At 41.8% G+C, this 16,307-nt stretch overlaps 2 protein-coding genes across 3 annotated transcripts in view; one reads left to right on the forward strand and one right to left on the reverse strand.

Moving 5' to 3' along the window:
• On the forward strand, positions 1-5,311 carry ypel2b (yippee-like 2b). Its single transcript, XM_036559656.1, has 4 exons — positions 1-184; positions 771-814; positions 909-1,017; positions 3,160-5,311. Exons 1-4 carry the CDS (start codon positions 68-70, stop codon positions 3,247-3,249), a joined length of 360 nt encoding a protein of 119 aa, XP_036415549.1. The 5' UTR covers positions 1-67; the 3' UTR covers positions 3,250-5,311.
• Positions 5,312-13,476: 8,165 nt separating this feature from the next.
• Positions 13,477-16,307, reverse strand: part of hip1 (huntingtin interacting protein 1) — a 47,015-nt gene continuing 44,184 nt past the window's right edge. For both annotated transcript variants that reach the window (XM_036559668.1, XM_036559674.1), the window contains exon 31: positions 13,477-16,006. In XM_036559668.1, the coding sequence (XP_036415561.1) occupies positions 15,996-16,006 (11 nt within the window). In that variant the 3' untranslated portion in view covers positions 13,477-15,995. The remainder of the gene's footprint in view (positions 16,007-16,307) is intronic.

The raw sequence follows: 16,307 nt of genomic DNA on the forward strand, positions 1-16,307 counted from the left end.
GCGGTGCTTCCCCTGCGAGCCGTCCTGGGCCGGCAGCCCCTTTCTGCACCGCCCGGCCACCCCGCCCATGGTCACCATGACGCGCTCCAAAACCTTCCAGGCCTACTTGCCCAGCTGCCACCGCACCTACAGCTGCATCCACTGCCGCGCACATCTGGCAAACCACGACGAGCTCATCTCCAAGGTGATCAGCGGGATGTCGACATGGGAGTGGGAGTCACCACTGCTCAGTTTGGTGAACAGTCTGGGAAATCTACAAAAGCATCACCTCTCAGAAGGGCCTTCAAAACAGACAGTGGCTGCTTTTTTAAAATTCAATCAAATAGTTTTTCAGTAACCAACAGTATAGCATCATCAATCTCAAGAGCTTCAGCCATTGTTGTGGTTTCTTCTAAGATTTTCAGAAACCAAAATAGTAGCACGTCTGAACACATTGACTGGTTTGGGTAAAATGTGGCCGAGCAAACTGATTAATCAGCCAATCAGACTAATTCCAGATTGATACATTGCCTTAGTCATGTATTGCCAATGCCAGATACATGGAAGAAAACTTGCGAGACTCTGGATCTTGTTTCACAGTGTTAAATGGAAGTAGCAGTCAGGAACAAACATGGCTGAAGCAAGGCAGCTTGGGTGGCAGTTTGGGGTCAGGTCAGCAGATGCTGCACAGCTTGGCATTATCATTTAACGCTGTACAGGGTCAAAAGATGGTTTAGACAGAAAAATCTGTTGTTTGAAGCTCATAAGTTTTTTTTTGCTTTTCTCTTAAGTCTTTTCAAGGAAGTCAAGGCAGAGCCTATCTCTTCAACTCTGTGTAAGTATAGAGTACATGATGAAGAGTTTAGGCCCCACTCTTATCCTCATATTAACTTTCTCATAATAATCTTTCTCTCTCTGTCGCCCTGTAGGGTGAATGTGGGTTGTGGTCCAGCAGAGGAGCGAGTGCTACTCACCGGCCTGCATGCAGTAGCAGACATCTACTGTGAGAACTGCAAAACCACGCTGGGATGGAAATATGTGAGTGAACAGTGACAGATATGCAGTCATGTTTAGACTACTGAAATACTCTACAAGCCACACACATATTTGTGTAGAAAAACATCTGACCCTTTTCCTTATTTGCCTACTGCTATGTTCAGGAATTCATTAGGGCACCTTTTTCAAATTCACAACACTCAAGGTCACATGTTAGCTGGTCAAGGACACCAAAACAGATAATCCTTTGCTATTACATGTAGCTATGCAAAGCCATCCACGCGCTTAAAGTCCAGCTTACATTCTCTGCATGGTGTCCGTTTTCGCCCAGCAGCTGCGCCACATTCTGTTATTTGCATGTATTGGCGGTCCTGGATTTCCGCTCAAGCCTGACATCCAAGTTATTAGTTGTCTTGTGGGTGTGCGCAAATAAAGGCACCCGCACACAAGTAGCGGAGAAGTGCAAGCAATCCAGCTGGTATACACACCCTACGTTGGCCCGGTTATTTATAAGCGGGTCAGATATTAATATGCCCTGTGGGGGCATTCAGATGCCACAGTGTCAAAATGGCAGACTGACCTACTGAACTGCTATGCCGTGAAATTTGAGGACACTGCCCGCTCCCATCTGTTTCGGAAAGAGCTGGACAAACAACATGTTTGAGGACTGTAGTGAGGCATAGTGTGACAGAACCAGCATCTGATGTTTTCCAAAGCATGATCATTCTGAGCTTGACATTTTGGAGGGCGACTTTTCAACAGAAGGGGAAGATGAAAGTACATGATCGGGAGATATAAACAATAAAATAATTTCCAACTGTGTTTCAGATCCTTCATCTGAGGAATTTTGATGATGTAGAATGGTGCAGAAAATAGAAATATCAAATAGTATTTTACAAATAGCAATAAATATTTTCCGTTTGACTTCAATAGAGAAATTGTTCGACCCTTAAAATGTTGCAAAAAAAACTACTCCAGAAATGTTTTAACAGGAAAAACAGTCCAGGTATGCATAAACACAAGAAGAGAACCTTTCTAATTCTTTTTCATTCTAGAAAATAATGTTATTTTATAATAATAATATATTTGCTGTAAATAACATCTATAAGAGACACATCAGAAAAAAAATGGAACCTAATTTCAGGGTATGTGTAAAAAATCTGTAAAAAAAAAAATCGATATACTTGAAATTCTTGATGAAAACATTCAACACAACTTTGTCAATCAAAGTTTTTGCATGAATGGTTTGCATGAAGTTGATGGATACTGACAACTTGATCAGTTGGATGATCACTCTCTTGTTCTTCATTCCTTAAAGTCAACCTGAAATGAAACTTTTTTTTACCTTGATAGTTCAGGGCCTTTGCCACTAGTCAGTTCATCATATTTCACTTAAAAGACAGAATTCTTGTTTCTCCATAATCTTTGACTTTTGCCCACCTCTAAATACTTTCCGATGTTTGTCACCATGCACCAGCAGTCAGGGACAAATGATGTTAACCAATAAAATTATAGCATGCCCCCCCTTCCCCTGCATCATTCCAATTAATGGTAGACTAGCGCTGGGGTCTGATGTTTGTTTTAGAGCACTGAATTTTCATGATCCAATCAAATCCCAAAGGATAAAATCATACCCTGCCCTTCCTTAACTTTCTGCCTGAATTATCCTGTGTTTCTCAGAAAAAAGTGTTCTGATTTCCAATTCACGTTGACTTTAAGGCTGATTTATACATCTGCTTATGCCTGTCTGCAAACATGTGCGGGTGTTGTGTACAGATGTTCACATAGGTTTCTGCCAACATACTTTTAACATGAACATGTACGGTAGGGGGCAGTGTCCAAAACAGAGTGTACAGTAAGTAAAGATGAAAGTCTTGTGTTTTTCCGAATCTTTTTCCAAGACTTTGGAAATATTGAATTCACTGTTTTGATCAGACAAACGTTTGTAACCTCGCATCTCTTCTGCAGCTGATCCTCAGACTGCTCCATTTGAACGCTACCAGCTGGCCAATCGGATCATTTGCTTAACGCATAGCTCTGCAGTTGAGATTTTGGAGTCGTGCTTGTTGTGGCCTCTGCAAGCTACACTCATCTGTGAACCCCTTGAGTTACTTTTACGTGCATCTTCCCAGAAGTATAAATCATCCTTCACTCTGCTCTCTCTCTCTGTCCTGTTTCCCTCAGGAGCACGCCTTTGAGAGCAGCCAGAAGTATAAGGAGGGGAAGTTTATCATCGAGCTGGCCCACATGATAAAGGACAACGGCTGGGATTGAGCTGAGCTAGCTGAGAGGGAGTGGCCTCATGAGAAGCGAGGGCGGAGTACGGATGAAGCCGGTTCAGGCAGTGCTTGTGTGGGTGAATGAGTGACGCTGGTTTGATGTTGCCTTTCCTCCAATGTTCTACCCAACATCCTGCCCACACACACACACACACACAGTCCTGGTCCCTGGGGTCGGGGCGGGTGGGGATGGGGGCACTCTGCTGGGCCAGATGTAAAGGAGAGGCAGCCCCAGAACAGTGCGTGTGTGCGTGCGTGTGTGTGTCTGGCTGAAGAGATGGACACAAACGCATCCAGTAACAGGTGTACAGACATGTACAGTGAAATCTGCACACGCATCGATAAACACCTTTCTAGACACTTGCATGTCTCTCCCATCCTAGCCTGAGTGCTTCAGACAGCCCTTTGTGCGTGTGTGCGTGTGCATGTCCGAGTGGCACACTGCGCTTGGCAGGACCATGGCCGCAGGGTCACGGAGTTGAAGGGTCTTTCTCCACACTGGGTGAATAGAAGGCTAAGATGATTACCGCAAAATCCAGCCGAGTGTGGCTACTGCCAGCTAGGCCAGTGAGGATAGGTCTCTGAATGGGCCTCTGATGAACCGACCAATGAAGGAGGCCCATATGAGGGGCTAAACCAGTCCAAGATGGCAGAGAGAGCTTTTAAACTAGATCGCCCTGCCTTGCCATTGACATGACACTAACATCTCTCCTCCATTCTGAATAGCACTCCTTTTGTCCCTGCATACTAAAATGAACGTTAACCTGTCTATGTAGCCAGTTACATGGTATTGTACCTGGGCCTCCCCTATAGTCTGTGTTCAGTGTTAGCCGTCTGTGCTGCTCCCGCTTTCACTGTAATCATACCGTCTTTAGCTTACATCAAATTAATACTCCAGTGTTTTTTAATCTTGTCTCCATCTGCTGCATTTCTGGCATATGGTTGTTTACCATAGGTAATCATTTTAACATGTTAACTTAATAGAACAACAGAAAACTCTATGACTTGAAGTGCAGCCAGAAGGCACTTGTTTCAGTGCGTTGTGAATCAATTTTCTGCTCTTTCCTAAATACAGGGAAATTACTGTCTGTGGTAATTAACCATACGCTACAGATGCAGCAAATATAGGTTAAAAAAACTGTTGGCGTATTTCTTTAACGTTTCGGGGAGAGTGAGTATGTCCTGATGATGATGCTTTTAGATAAAAGTTCTAGGCATGAGGACGAGGTTTTCAGAGCAAAATCTCACTGTAGGATTACTTAAGAAACAGTATACTGCCACCTAAGAAAACATCATTCCAGAAAACTGGAATAATCCAGAATTCTTTGAAACAAACGAAAGCTAATTCATGAGCCCTAATCCCAAGGCTAGAGATCACCAGTGAAGATGCCTTTTTGGCGTCCACCAACCAACCAAAGAACCTATCAATTTACAAATAGCTAACCAAACAGAGGATAGCCAGAGAGTAGTGATCTAAGGTGTTAGGAATAGCTGAAAGCCAAGCTTGATAGCTTTTATCTCTGTGAAATGCGTTATTTCTTTATTGTAAATGACAGATATTAATATATATGAACATATACATTTATATTAATGAAAGGCATCGCTGTTTCTGTTGATCTGTGCATTTCAGACTGTAAATAGTCATGTGTAAGGTTTGTTATTTATGACTATGAACATCATTTTAGCATCTACCATGCTTTCTGTCTGAAGCCCTAACCGGGTGTACAATATTTGCTACTTTTTTACTCTTGGAAAATGTTTAGATTTTAGTGTCTTTTATAAAAGGATGAGGAGATGGTGACTACTACTGGAGCTTCATCTAAATGAAAATAAAAACCTAAAACATCATCTTATTTGATTGTTGTGGTTTTGTTGGGCCTCATTGTAACAGCTAATTGTTTTTACTCAGTAAGAAATACATTATGTAAACTGTGGTTTCAGTTACAGTAGGCCTTAATGCTTACACATCCTCACTGATGACGGAAACAAAACGAATGTACAGATGTGGACTTCAGCAGACTGCAGGCTGCATTATTTCATAATGGAAAGGCTTAAAAGATGGTGTCTGTATTCCTCTCGCCTGCTCTGCTTTTGCAGGGAGTCTGCCAGGCTCTGAGCTGCCCCACCATCTCCTGTTTACAGCGGCAGATGGCTCTGTGTTTGAGCTGCACTGGAGACCAGGTCTCCTAGCAACTGGGTTTCTCTTTCCTCGAGTTGCGGAGGAGGCTGAGTGTGTGTATGTGTGTGTGAAGGGTTGGTGTCATTCAGTGTCTGGGCCCAGCGTTTAACACACATACATGGCTCAGCGGGCGAGGGTTGTCTAAGGTCTTTGAGAAGTGGGTGCGTGGGCCAATAATGTGTTCTATAGTCTCTAATGCTGTCTCTGCTGGGTGAGGGGCAGTGGCATTGAAGGAGGGACGTAAAGGCACAGGTTCAAAGCCAGAACAAGTAAACCGGTGAGTCTTTCATCTGCAGACAAGACTCTCCAATAAGTTAGAAGCCTCAGCTGACCCCTGAAGTCACGCCAGTTCAGACTTCCATCGCCCAGTCCCATTTATCTCTCTGTGGGAAGCCGCAAATAGGGCACAAGAATCTATGGAGGTTAAAGGAAAACAGCTTTTTTCAGCCTAATCTGGTCTGCTGTGGTACAGTTCATAAAGAAGGTCACTGCTGTGTACTTATTCCGTGTACTTAGAAATGAAGCAAAACTTGGATACACTTATAATAGAAGCCAATGGACAGGTGCAGAATTCCATCACTAAACGTTAAAGGTACTTGTAAACTAGGCTGTAAACCTGTACCATTCATACTTTCAGATATGAGTTTACCAGAGTAAAGAACTTTAGTAGGCCAAGTTTTCACTGCTCATGCATGGAATACTGGAAAACTTTATGGAAAGCAGGAGTAATTGGAATAGCTACTGTTTTGCTTTTTTACAATGTCAAGATTAGATACTGTATTGCTTTTTTTTACGATGCCTAAAAGTTAGCCAAGAGCATGTTTGGACATTGTCATGTTTGCATCAAAAAGCTTGTATTATTAGAATGAAGCCTGCTTTTTTTTTGGCAGATGACCTCATAACATATGATGGAGCTGAGAGGCAAAAGAAAACATGAATGTAAAGAAACCTGATGGTTTATGTCTAAAAGTTAAAACTATAAGAACATGTTTGGTAGACATTCTCATGTTTGCCTTATCAAAAGACTTGTATTGTTCATATGTAATGGTTAGTAGTTTTGAAATTGTGCTATATAGTAACATTTCAGTTTCAGTAACATATTTCTAATGGCCTCCATTAGAAATGTGTTTAGAATAAATTGATAGGTTTTCTGTTCATTTCTAAGTACATGGAAATGCACTAAAGTTTTTTTCCCTGTCAAGTAACTGGTATGATTAGAATGTGCCAGATGCCTGTAAGGATACAGTAAGTAAACTCACTAATTATTGATTGAGTTCAGGTAATTCACTCACCCTCATTGCTAACAGGTGTATAAAATCAAGCACATAGCCATGCAATGTCCATAGACAAACACTGATAGTAGAATGAGTGATACTGAAGAGCCACTTTAAACTTGGAAATGTTTACAGAGTTTTCTTGCTTGGTAGAAGACAAATGGACTTTATTACCCGCTACAGTCTCCTCCACAATTATTGGAACCCCTGGTATAGATGACTAAAACGGTTATAAGAAATTCACTTTTTTTCTCAAAAAATGATAAGAATCCAACCTTTAATTGAAGTAAATTAATTCTGAGAAGAAAAGATCCCTCATCAAGAAATAAATATCTGTAACAAAACCACATGTGCCACAATTGGCACCCCTGCACTCAATACTTTGTATAAACCCCCTTTGCCAATAAAACAGCACTTAGTGTTCTCCTATAACATCTTATAAGGTTGGAGAATACAGAGCAGGGCATTTGAGACCATCCAGATCGTCCAGCATCTTAGGTCCTTTCTTATGCCCTCTCCTCTTTAGCTCACCCCACAGGTTTTCTATAGGGTTTAGATCAGGGGACTGAGATGGCCATGGCAGAAGCTTGATTTTGTGTTGAGTAAGCCATGTTTGTATTGATCTAGACATATGTTTTGGATCATTGTCCAGCTGGAAAATCCAATAACGACCCATTTTTAGTGTCTTGGCAGAGGCAGACAGATTTTGATTTAAAATGTCCTAGTATTTCATGGAGTGCATGATGCAATGTACCCTAATGAGGTTCCCAGGGCTTTTGGAGGAAAAACAGCCCCACAACATCACGGAGCCTCCACCATACTCAACAGTGGCCATCAGGTTCTTTTCACTGTGGTCATCCTTCCTTTTACACCACACCTACCTTTAGTGTTGTTGCCAAAAAGCTCAATTTTCCTTTCATCTGACCAGAGAACACGGCTCCAGTCAAAGTCCCAGTGGTGTTCAGAAAACTCCAGGCACGTACGTTTGTGGTTAGATGACAGGAAAGGCTTTTTCCTGGCAAGCATGCCGAATAATCTGTTGGCATGGAGGTGGTGTCTGATGGTAGTTTTGGAGACTTGGTGACCCCAGAATGCTACTTTTTTCAGTAACTCTCCAACAGTGATACTATGGGATTTTTTTGCCTCTCACCATCCTCATCACTGTGTGTGGGGGGGCAAAATAAACTTGGGTCCTCATCCAAGCGAGTTTGTCACAGTTCCAGTCGACTGGAACTTCTTAATTTTTGCTCTAACTGTAGATATGGGCATATTCAAACCAGTAGTTATTTTTATAGCCGTTCCCCAAGTTATGAAGGTCAACACACTTTCCCCTTATTGGAACTGAATGTTCTCTTGTCTTTCCCGTGATGGAGAATGACTAAAGCTGCGTTCAAAACCGCATACTACTGTAATATACACACTAAATTAATGAATGTTCTTCTAATGGTGGCATACTATTTAGTGGGGTGGAATGTGATTTTGGACAAAGCATAAGGGAATCTGACCTCCGTGTCACCTCATATATACATGCCAGTTAAACAGGAAGTCACGGATTACTGCTTGAAAGTTTCTAGACTCTCTGATTAGCTTTAAAAAAAGTAAAATATAAATCTAAAATCTAAAATTCTTCAGTTACCTTTTGTTTCTAAGAGTTTTTAGAGGTACAAATATCTGTGCCATATATGGTTTTGTTAAGAATAAAAATCCTTCATCAAGATAAAATTTTGTCCCAGGATAAATTTAAGATTGGATTTTTCTCATTTTTTCAGTGTGAGACTGAGCTGATTCATCCAAAGGTGAATTTCCTACACCCCTTTTCACTCACCCTCACCAGGAGTGCAATGCTTGTGAAGGGGACCATATAATCAGATCAATTAAAGATCAGTTAAGCACTTATAGCAATCAGTATCGATCTATAGGTTCAGATATGCTTCTTGCAGCTCACCAACAACTTAGGGTGATCACTGTTATTTTGCCTTTTAAATGAATAGAGTCAAGTGGATCTTTAAAAATGAGTCACTATGAATTAATATAACTTTTTACACTGTCACTGTTGCTCCATCATGCAACAATCAACACTATCAAAATACTGTCCTCCTAAACACATGAGTCTCCATAATTTACATAAAGTTCAAGCTAGTGTACTTTTATGCTCTGGACTACAGAATTAAAAACCCCTCAAAGCTCTTAGAGAAAAGGCAGGCGGAGATGCAGTTTGCCACTGCAGGCTGATCTCTCTGGGGAAGAGGTGAGTCAGCTGAAAACCAAAACGCTCGACGAATAGCACAAAGCACAGAGGGCGAAGTGCTCTCATGTTCGAGAGACAGCGAGCTGTGGGCAGGAGAGACGGCAGCCGATACGGATCAGATTGTGCTTGTACACTGCCAGAAGGGCGAGCCTCAGGGGAGAAGCCTGCTTTTTTTGGCAGATGACCTCATATCTGCATCTGCCTCCGCTTTTGGGAAGTGCTACGGAGCTGAGAGGCAAAAGAAAACATCTTAAGTACAGGAGACCTCGATGTAAAGAAACTTGATGGTTTATAGTTCAAAACTGAACACCTTCACTAAGGATAAGGATGGGCAGTATTCCAAGTATACGTATTGTAACAGTCTTGGAAAAACAAGTAGTTGGTATTGGAATACTGTCAGAGCTGTTAGCAGCAGAGACCTGTTAACATCAAGGACATGCTGGCACCACAGACCTGTTACAGCCATAATCAGTGCCATATCTCTCTTGGAGCTACGGATGCAAATTTTGGCAAATTCTTTTGAACAATAACTGACAGTCATTAGTCTGAAATTAATCATTAACTGGCATATTGAGATATTAAGAAGTGTTCCTTGTGGAACCAGGCATAAGCACGCATATGGACTAAAGGGCCTGAAACTGTATTAAACATACCCTACATAAACACCTGGTTTGTATAAAATGGGGGGCTGTCAACTATAGTATGTTCAGGTTCCGAAAGAAAACCAAATGAAAAGTTAATGAAATAACTGGATGGCCTTGGCTAAATGTACTTCAGTAGATCTTGAAAGCCATCGCTATAAACCATGTCCTTATTCATAATTTTGCACACCCATGTGTGATTTCCTCACACTGCTGTTTATCACTCTTTCTATTGAAGAACATGGACAAACCAGTTGTCTGTTTTATTGCTTTTGGATGTTTGCTTTCAATACAGTTCATCGTTTTTGTTGAGCTACTGTTCTCTCTCTCAAAAAAAAAAAAACTCTTCAACATTACTTTTAGATACACTGTGTAAGATCTGGGGATTTGGAGACCCCTCTGGTGGAAATGTGTAATTGCATGTAACATGCAGAAGAACATTTACTAACATCACTTTTGCTTCGGACCCCTTCCCCGAGTGGATGAATCTGATGACTGCAAGTGCGTTAAAAAAAAAAGTCATCTAAACTGGTAAGTAGGGGCTTCCAAGGAGGACTTGAAGAAAATCATAGACCTGTTAGCACCACAGCAATATGAGAGCTAGATCGGCCAACTACAGACACCCATTAGTGCCATTGGCCTGTTTGAGCCACAGACCGCCACCATGCAGCTATTAGCACAACAGACCTATTAGTGCGCTCTCTTGGAGAATTAATGGACAGCAAGATTGGAATGTCAATCCAATATATTACAAAAGCTGATAACACTGGATATCACAAGCTGCATGCTAGTAGCAGGTAAAGCTACAATGGAAGGCCTACATCCTATGCTTTTCTTCATTCTTTATATTATATTATTATTATTATTATTATTATATCAAAAACAATCATCATTCTTTTTTTCATTTACCAATTTCTCTTTATCCCTTAGAATCAAACTTTTTTATTTTTACAGCATAGTTTCCATTTATGGACTGCATGAACTGCAGAGTGAGTGGTACATTTTGAAACTAACAGTGTTCACACACTACATCATGCTCTTACTATAAAAAAATAGTTCATTGTTTATTGTTCTTGGCTGTGGTATTTCTGAGGTTATTTTGTATTTTGTGTTAAACACATTTAAGTATTTTTGCCCATCTCTGGCCTTCGCACAGCACTATACCCGGAGCACTGCGCTGATGCTGTAAGAGCTCCTTAATTGTCTGGTAAGTATTCAGCTCTAGTGCTGTGCAGAGGCACAAATCACAAAGATCTGCTTGCGCTTTAGCTTCAGGGGCCAAAAACATACAGCAGTGCAGCATGATGAGCAACTCAGCGAGTGACTCAACTCTCTCTACTGTTAGTTCACCACCAGACTTTACGATAAGATCCAAAACAGACGTGGGCAAAATGCAAAATACATGATGTAAACGAACGTGTTAATGTGGCCACGAACGACGAAGAAGGATTCTGCACATCAGCACAGGAAACTGAATTTGCTGTGCTAGTGAAACAGGATCAAACTCCAGATAAAGAATAAACAAGACATCTCAATAGAGTTAGGATACATACACTGAGCCAGTAAAAGAACTGATGGCCCATAGTCGTATTTTCTCCCTGGATTAGTGTTAATCCCTGCATTTGTTTCAGATTATACAGATTGATTTACTCCCATAGCTATATTTAGACAATGGATAGATGTGTGAGCGTATGCACGTAAGGAGGCTGTTACACAAGTGTGCGTCTCTGAGCACTCAACTTGGTGAACTATACTGGATTAGCTTCTCAATCTGTCTCTTTTGTCTTCATTCATGGGAAGCAGGTCTGGGACCCACATTTAGTGCCATTAAATAGAAAGATACTTGGTCAACATTAAGCCGTTATCACACACCATTGGTCACATCAAAACCTCCCAAATCCTTTTTGCTTTAATATTTGAAAATGGCAGATGCCTTTTACATTGTGTCCATTTCATGAATGAGCTGATCCACTGGTACAAAATTACTTAAAACATCGCAATCAGTGCTACATTCACATACAATCAATTCAAGAATGCTTCTTCCTTCTTCTTAAAGTTACCATTTCTGACATACAAGGTGCTGTTATGACAGCGACGATGTAATATGTATCAAATGTCACTAGCATTCAGTAAAACTGAAGGACAGGCTGGGAGTCCCTGATCCATCAAACAGCCCATCGGTCCTTACAGTCAATATGATGTCACTGTTGTAATTCTAGCAAGCTCAGGGCAGGCCTGGTTCCATCATGCACTGCACCCTCGGTTTAAATTTCTGCGCCTCAGCTGAGCTTTAGAAATCAATGCAAAATGTTAAGTAGCCTATAACGGTGAGATAAAGACTATAAGTTACATACGCAAATACATCTGAAATGCCTCAAACGTTTGTGTTTTCTGTGAACAGAGCTCATCGTTTGTTTATGCGAATACAGTGTGCATGTGCGTCTGCCACTCTGTCCTAATAAATCATACTGTCTCACTTAATCATTCATGAGTTTCCCCATTTTTCTCACCACTTTTATGATAATGAGCAGAACAACCACCAAAATGCCAGATTTGTCATTCTTTGCCTCTTAGTGCAAATATGCATGTGGAATAATATGACAAAAAAACACTTCACCAGTGTCCATTTTCACCACTTGTTCTGGTTTAGAGGTCTCTCCTCTTAGAAACAAATAGGAGACTGACTGGTCAGGGCTGGGTTCGGAATTACAAGCACCCGATGGCCTTGCTGATGGGGAGCATGTCTAGATAAATATGCAAGTCATTCATATAATGGGCTAAAGTGTTTCTTGTGCAGCTCCTGGTTTTAAAACTCAGAGTGGCTTTAAATTCACAGGGAAATGATGCTATAAAAACCAGGAAGGTTCAATCTGCATCATCCTGTGGTACAAAGGTGTGTTAAAACTGCTCCTGCAATATGGGTTGGTTGGTGTAGAGACATATCTCCATAAAGTACACTGTGCCAATGCATGCACCCCCATTTGTTTCCAGTGCACCCTGACTTTGGTCGACGCAGGGACAGGGATTACGTTCAGATGTTTAACGCTGTATTTATAATCAAAATATGAAATTTCACCATTTTAGCAGAATCTCTCATCACCGCAAGAGGTGATGTGATCATACACAATATATTTGCATATATTATGATATTTTTGGTGAAAAGAATTGTGATGAAAACTTCAATCCTACTTCAATCCTAGTCCAACCAATCCTAGTCTCATGTAACACTTATCAATGTAATATATTCATTGAACATTTTTAAAATATCACACCTCCAAATATTGGTTTTTGTTTCAGGACTAATATGCATTTTCAGATCAGAAATGTTCCACTGGCATAAACCTCTTCTCATTTCAGCTGTTCAAAAACAGCCCGGCTCTGTTTTGAGTGGTAGTTGGTGCCCCCTGGTGGTCACAGGGCCTTTCTTGATTTGAGGAATTAAAGCAGCCTCAGCTTGTTCTAGAAAATACTCCCTCTAGCAGCCGTTAAATAAGTATTGTTCTAGACAAAGCAGACTTGCATAACAGAGCTGCACTTGATCTGACATTGTAAAATAATTACTTAACATTACATCGTAATCTTTCTCTGTCTGCACACCCTCAAAACCCATTTCGATACACAGAAACAACAAACCCCCCAGTGTTGCTAGTACTGTATGAAAATCTAATAGGGACCAATTATGCAACTGTGATTATACTGAATGGTTTCCCCACTAGCTTTGATCCATGGTCAGCCATTTTTTGGATGATGTATTGCTGGGGTTTCGTAATGCTCTTCGTATTAGTTTCGTAAGGGCACTGAATGTACCCAACAATTAGAGAAATGAGGAAAGACTAAGGGGAGGGGGTAAATGGAAAAAAAGCTGAAGAACTAATAATAGTAATGCGTTGAAATATTTATTGAAAAAAAGAAAAATAAAAACAAACCCCACATGTAGTTTTAGTACATCATACAAAGATAGTTTCCAAAATGTTATTGAGTATTCGTATCTCTTTCTGACTGGCTAAAGTGAGAGGCAGTTGGAAGGCTGGTAGAAGACTACAGATACAAATCCGAAGCGGAGAGGGAAGACGTTCAAAATAAAAATAAACACAACAAGAGATGGGAGGTGATGACACACCAATTAAATTAAATACCCAGTGTCACAACTTTACGGAACAGCCAAAGCAGTGCAACAAGAGAGGGTGAAGGTGGTAAGACATGGGAACACATATTGGGCCTTCTCACTCAAAAACCTCAAACATACTCAGCTATTTCAGACACGATATTAGAACTAATAGAAAGCTTTCTCTCACACACACTCACACAAGCACACACACACGCAAAAACTCATGGTATACCCACCTCAGGCTAATGGCGTCGCACCTGATCATCTATTCTGTCTGATCTTCTGTTAATTTCATAGGAGCTCGGGTGGTCTGACTGCTCGCTTTGCCTTGCAGGGGAGCTGAGGTAACCATGGTTTCGTAGTTAAGTGAAGACTGCAACTTCCTGTGCCTGGGTCAAGCTTATGTGTTTCAGGGCCCTATAATGGGCTGTGCTGACAAGACAGTGGCGGTCTACAAGGCTATCTGGTCTAGATTGCTTTAGCGTCTCTTCACAAGCCTCCTCTGAATCTTTCACTATTGTCTCTCTGTCTCTTTCCTGTGTATTCTCTATCTGGATACAGCTGGAGAGCGTTGTGTTGGAAGCTCTAAGATGCATCGCAATTCACAATCGGCAATATAATCCAACGTGACTGTTCACTTTCCCTGTCCTTAAGGTACTCTTCATCAGATTTCACTAAAACAGGCTACAGAGCTCTTAAAAAAAAAAGAAAAAAAAAGAAAAAAGAAAACAAAATCAAGTCTGCAAGCATTAAAGGTTTACTGAGGGAATGTGAACTCTGACCCTTTTCCCTTTGGAAGGCACGGATATCTCTCCTCACCCGTGTGCTGATGACTGAGTGGATGTGGAACCGGAAGTAGAAACAAGGAGTCAACAGACACACCGGTGGAATTAACAGCACTTGACAAGAGTGTGAACTTCAGGCTGCCAATGTTGGTCTGGGAAAACACTCCTCTTGATGAACCCAAGCCTGACCCCACTGGTTACTGCAACCACTTTCACACCACTTATTAAAATTTCACTTCACTACCATCATCTGAGGGTGCCGGAGCTAACCAGGTATCCAAGGGGAGTGTTACCTAGCACAACAGAGATTGGTGTCCTAGGTGCTCTTATCATAAAGTTCTCCTTTTGCAGAAAGGAGGTCACAAAAACAGTCAGTCGATTTTCTGTCATGGACTTAAAATCAGATAAAACGAGTCATGGCCGACAGATCACGTGTACACATGAAACCAGGGAATTCATTTGATTCCCTTAGTCAAAACATGACCTGCATATTAAAAAAAAAAGTTATAAACAGCTAAAAGTCCATGGTTTACAACTAATCAGGTTTTCTTTCCTTTATGAAACTACCGCTTAGGATGCATAATTAAAAAAAAAACTAGTTAAAAAAAGCAGAGGAAAAAGAAAAAAGCACACAAACCAGACAAGGTACACAGAAAGTTAAGCGAGCGAAAGAGAGCATGAGTTTAGTTCAGTTCTCAGACAGTTGCTAGTGTTTTTGAAATGTTAGTCCACAACGGGCCATCATCTTGTGGGCCTACAACTCTCTCTACTAGCCCAGAGTCCAGAGCAAGGCCACTGCTGGGGCGAGAGGACGAAGGGGCGGTGGTGTGGAAACAGTCTGGAAAAGGATGGGCCCAGGCCAGGAGTCTCTGGCGGTGCGGGTCTGTGGGGGTCAGTGGAGCCCTCAACCTGGAGGTGTCCACAGACTAAGGAATGAGTTCTGGAAGAGGAGGTGAAAATTCACACACTGCTGCTGCTTGAAGGTCCGGAAGGTCACGGCACAGTGTCAATAACAACTCCCACGGGCGTGGCGGCTAGCCCTTGTGCGACGCATCCCAGGATGGGTTGTCTCAGAATTGTGCTAAATTGTGGTGGGGCGAGCGGCCAATATGAATGGAGAAGGAGGAAGTAGAGTGGAATAAATCTCAAATAAAGAAACATCCAGGTCAGCGAGCCTGCAGTTCTCTCTCTGTCCACTGGGGCACGTGCCAAACCTTGCAAACTGCTTTAGAGGCTCTGTTTGCTTCCCCCTAAGCGGTCATCTCCTCTTTTGGCCCTCCTGGAAGTCTCCTCTCTCCACAGGCAGGAGAAGAAGCAAGATAAAAAAAAAGCACCTTTTCATTTGGCTTTTCATTTTACGGTCAAAGACAGAAGAGAGAGTTGAAGAGTAGGATGAAGAGGGAAGAGGGAGAGGCGTTGGGCGAGTAGGGTGAGTGAGAGTAGAGTAACTGCTGGAGAGCAGGAACGAGCCTGGGCCAGGCTGCTGCGCACACACCGGGACGGGCCTCAGCCAGTTCCTATGGAGACAGACAGAAGGGGGGGGGTGTACTTTAACATGTGTATGCATGCATAAATACACTCACACACCCACACCTTTAATTACTTTTCTCTCCCTGCGGCACTCTCCAAGGACCTAGTCATTCAGTGGACTGGAATCTGAAGGTAAATGTGATTTATGTACATGTAAATGTGACAGTTGAGGACTAGCATTAGAATGAACACCTGACAGAATAAACTTGATCTGATCTTATATCTGTCAGTGTTGCTGACACATTTCCAAATCTCTCCTTAAGGAGGCCCAGTATTTACAGTTACCAT

This window comes from Colossoma macropomum, unplaced genomic scaffold, assembly GCF_904425465.1.
Source record: "Colossoma macropomum unplaced genomic scaffold, Colossoma_macropomum, whole genome shotgun sequence".
In the NCBI taxonomy this organism is placed as follows: Eukaryota; Metazoa; Chordata; class Actinopteri; order Characiformes; family Serrasalmidae; genus Colossoma; species Colossoma macropomum.

Bases quoted from the DNA above. Each gene is read 5' to 3' on its own strand.
- ypel2b (XM_036559656.1), top strand. From the start codon at position 68: ATGGTCACCATGACGCGCTCCAAAACCTTCCAGGCCTACTTGCCCAGC. The intron at 185-770 runs GTGATCAGCGGG...TTTTCTCTTAAG, and splicing joins ACGACGAGCTCATCTCCAAG to TCTTTTCAAGGAAGTCAAGG. The intron at 815-908 runs GTAAGTATAGAG...GTCGCCCTGTAG, and splicing joins GCCTATCTCTTCAACTCTGT to GGTGAATGTGGGTTGTGGTC.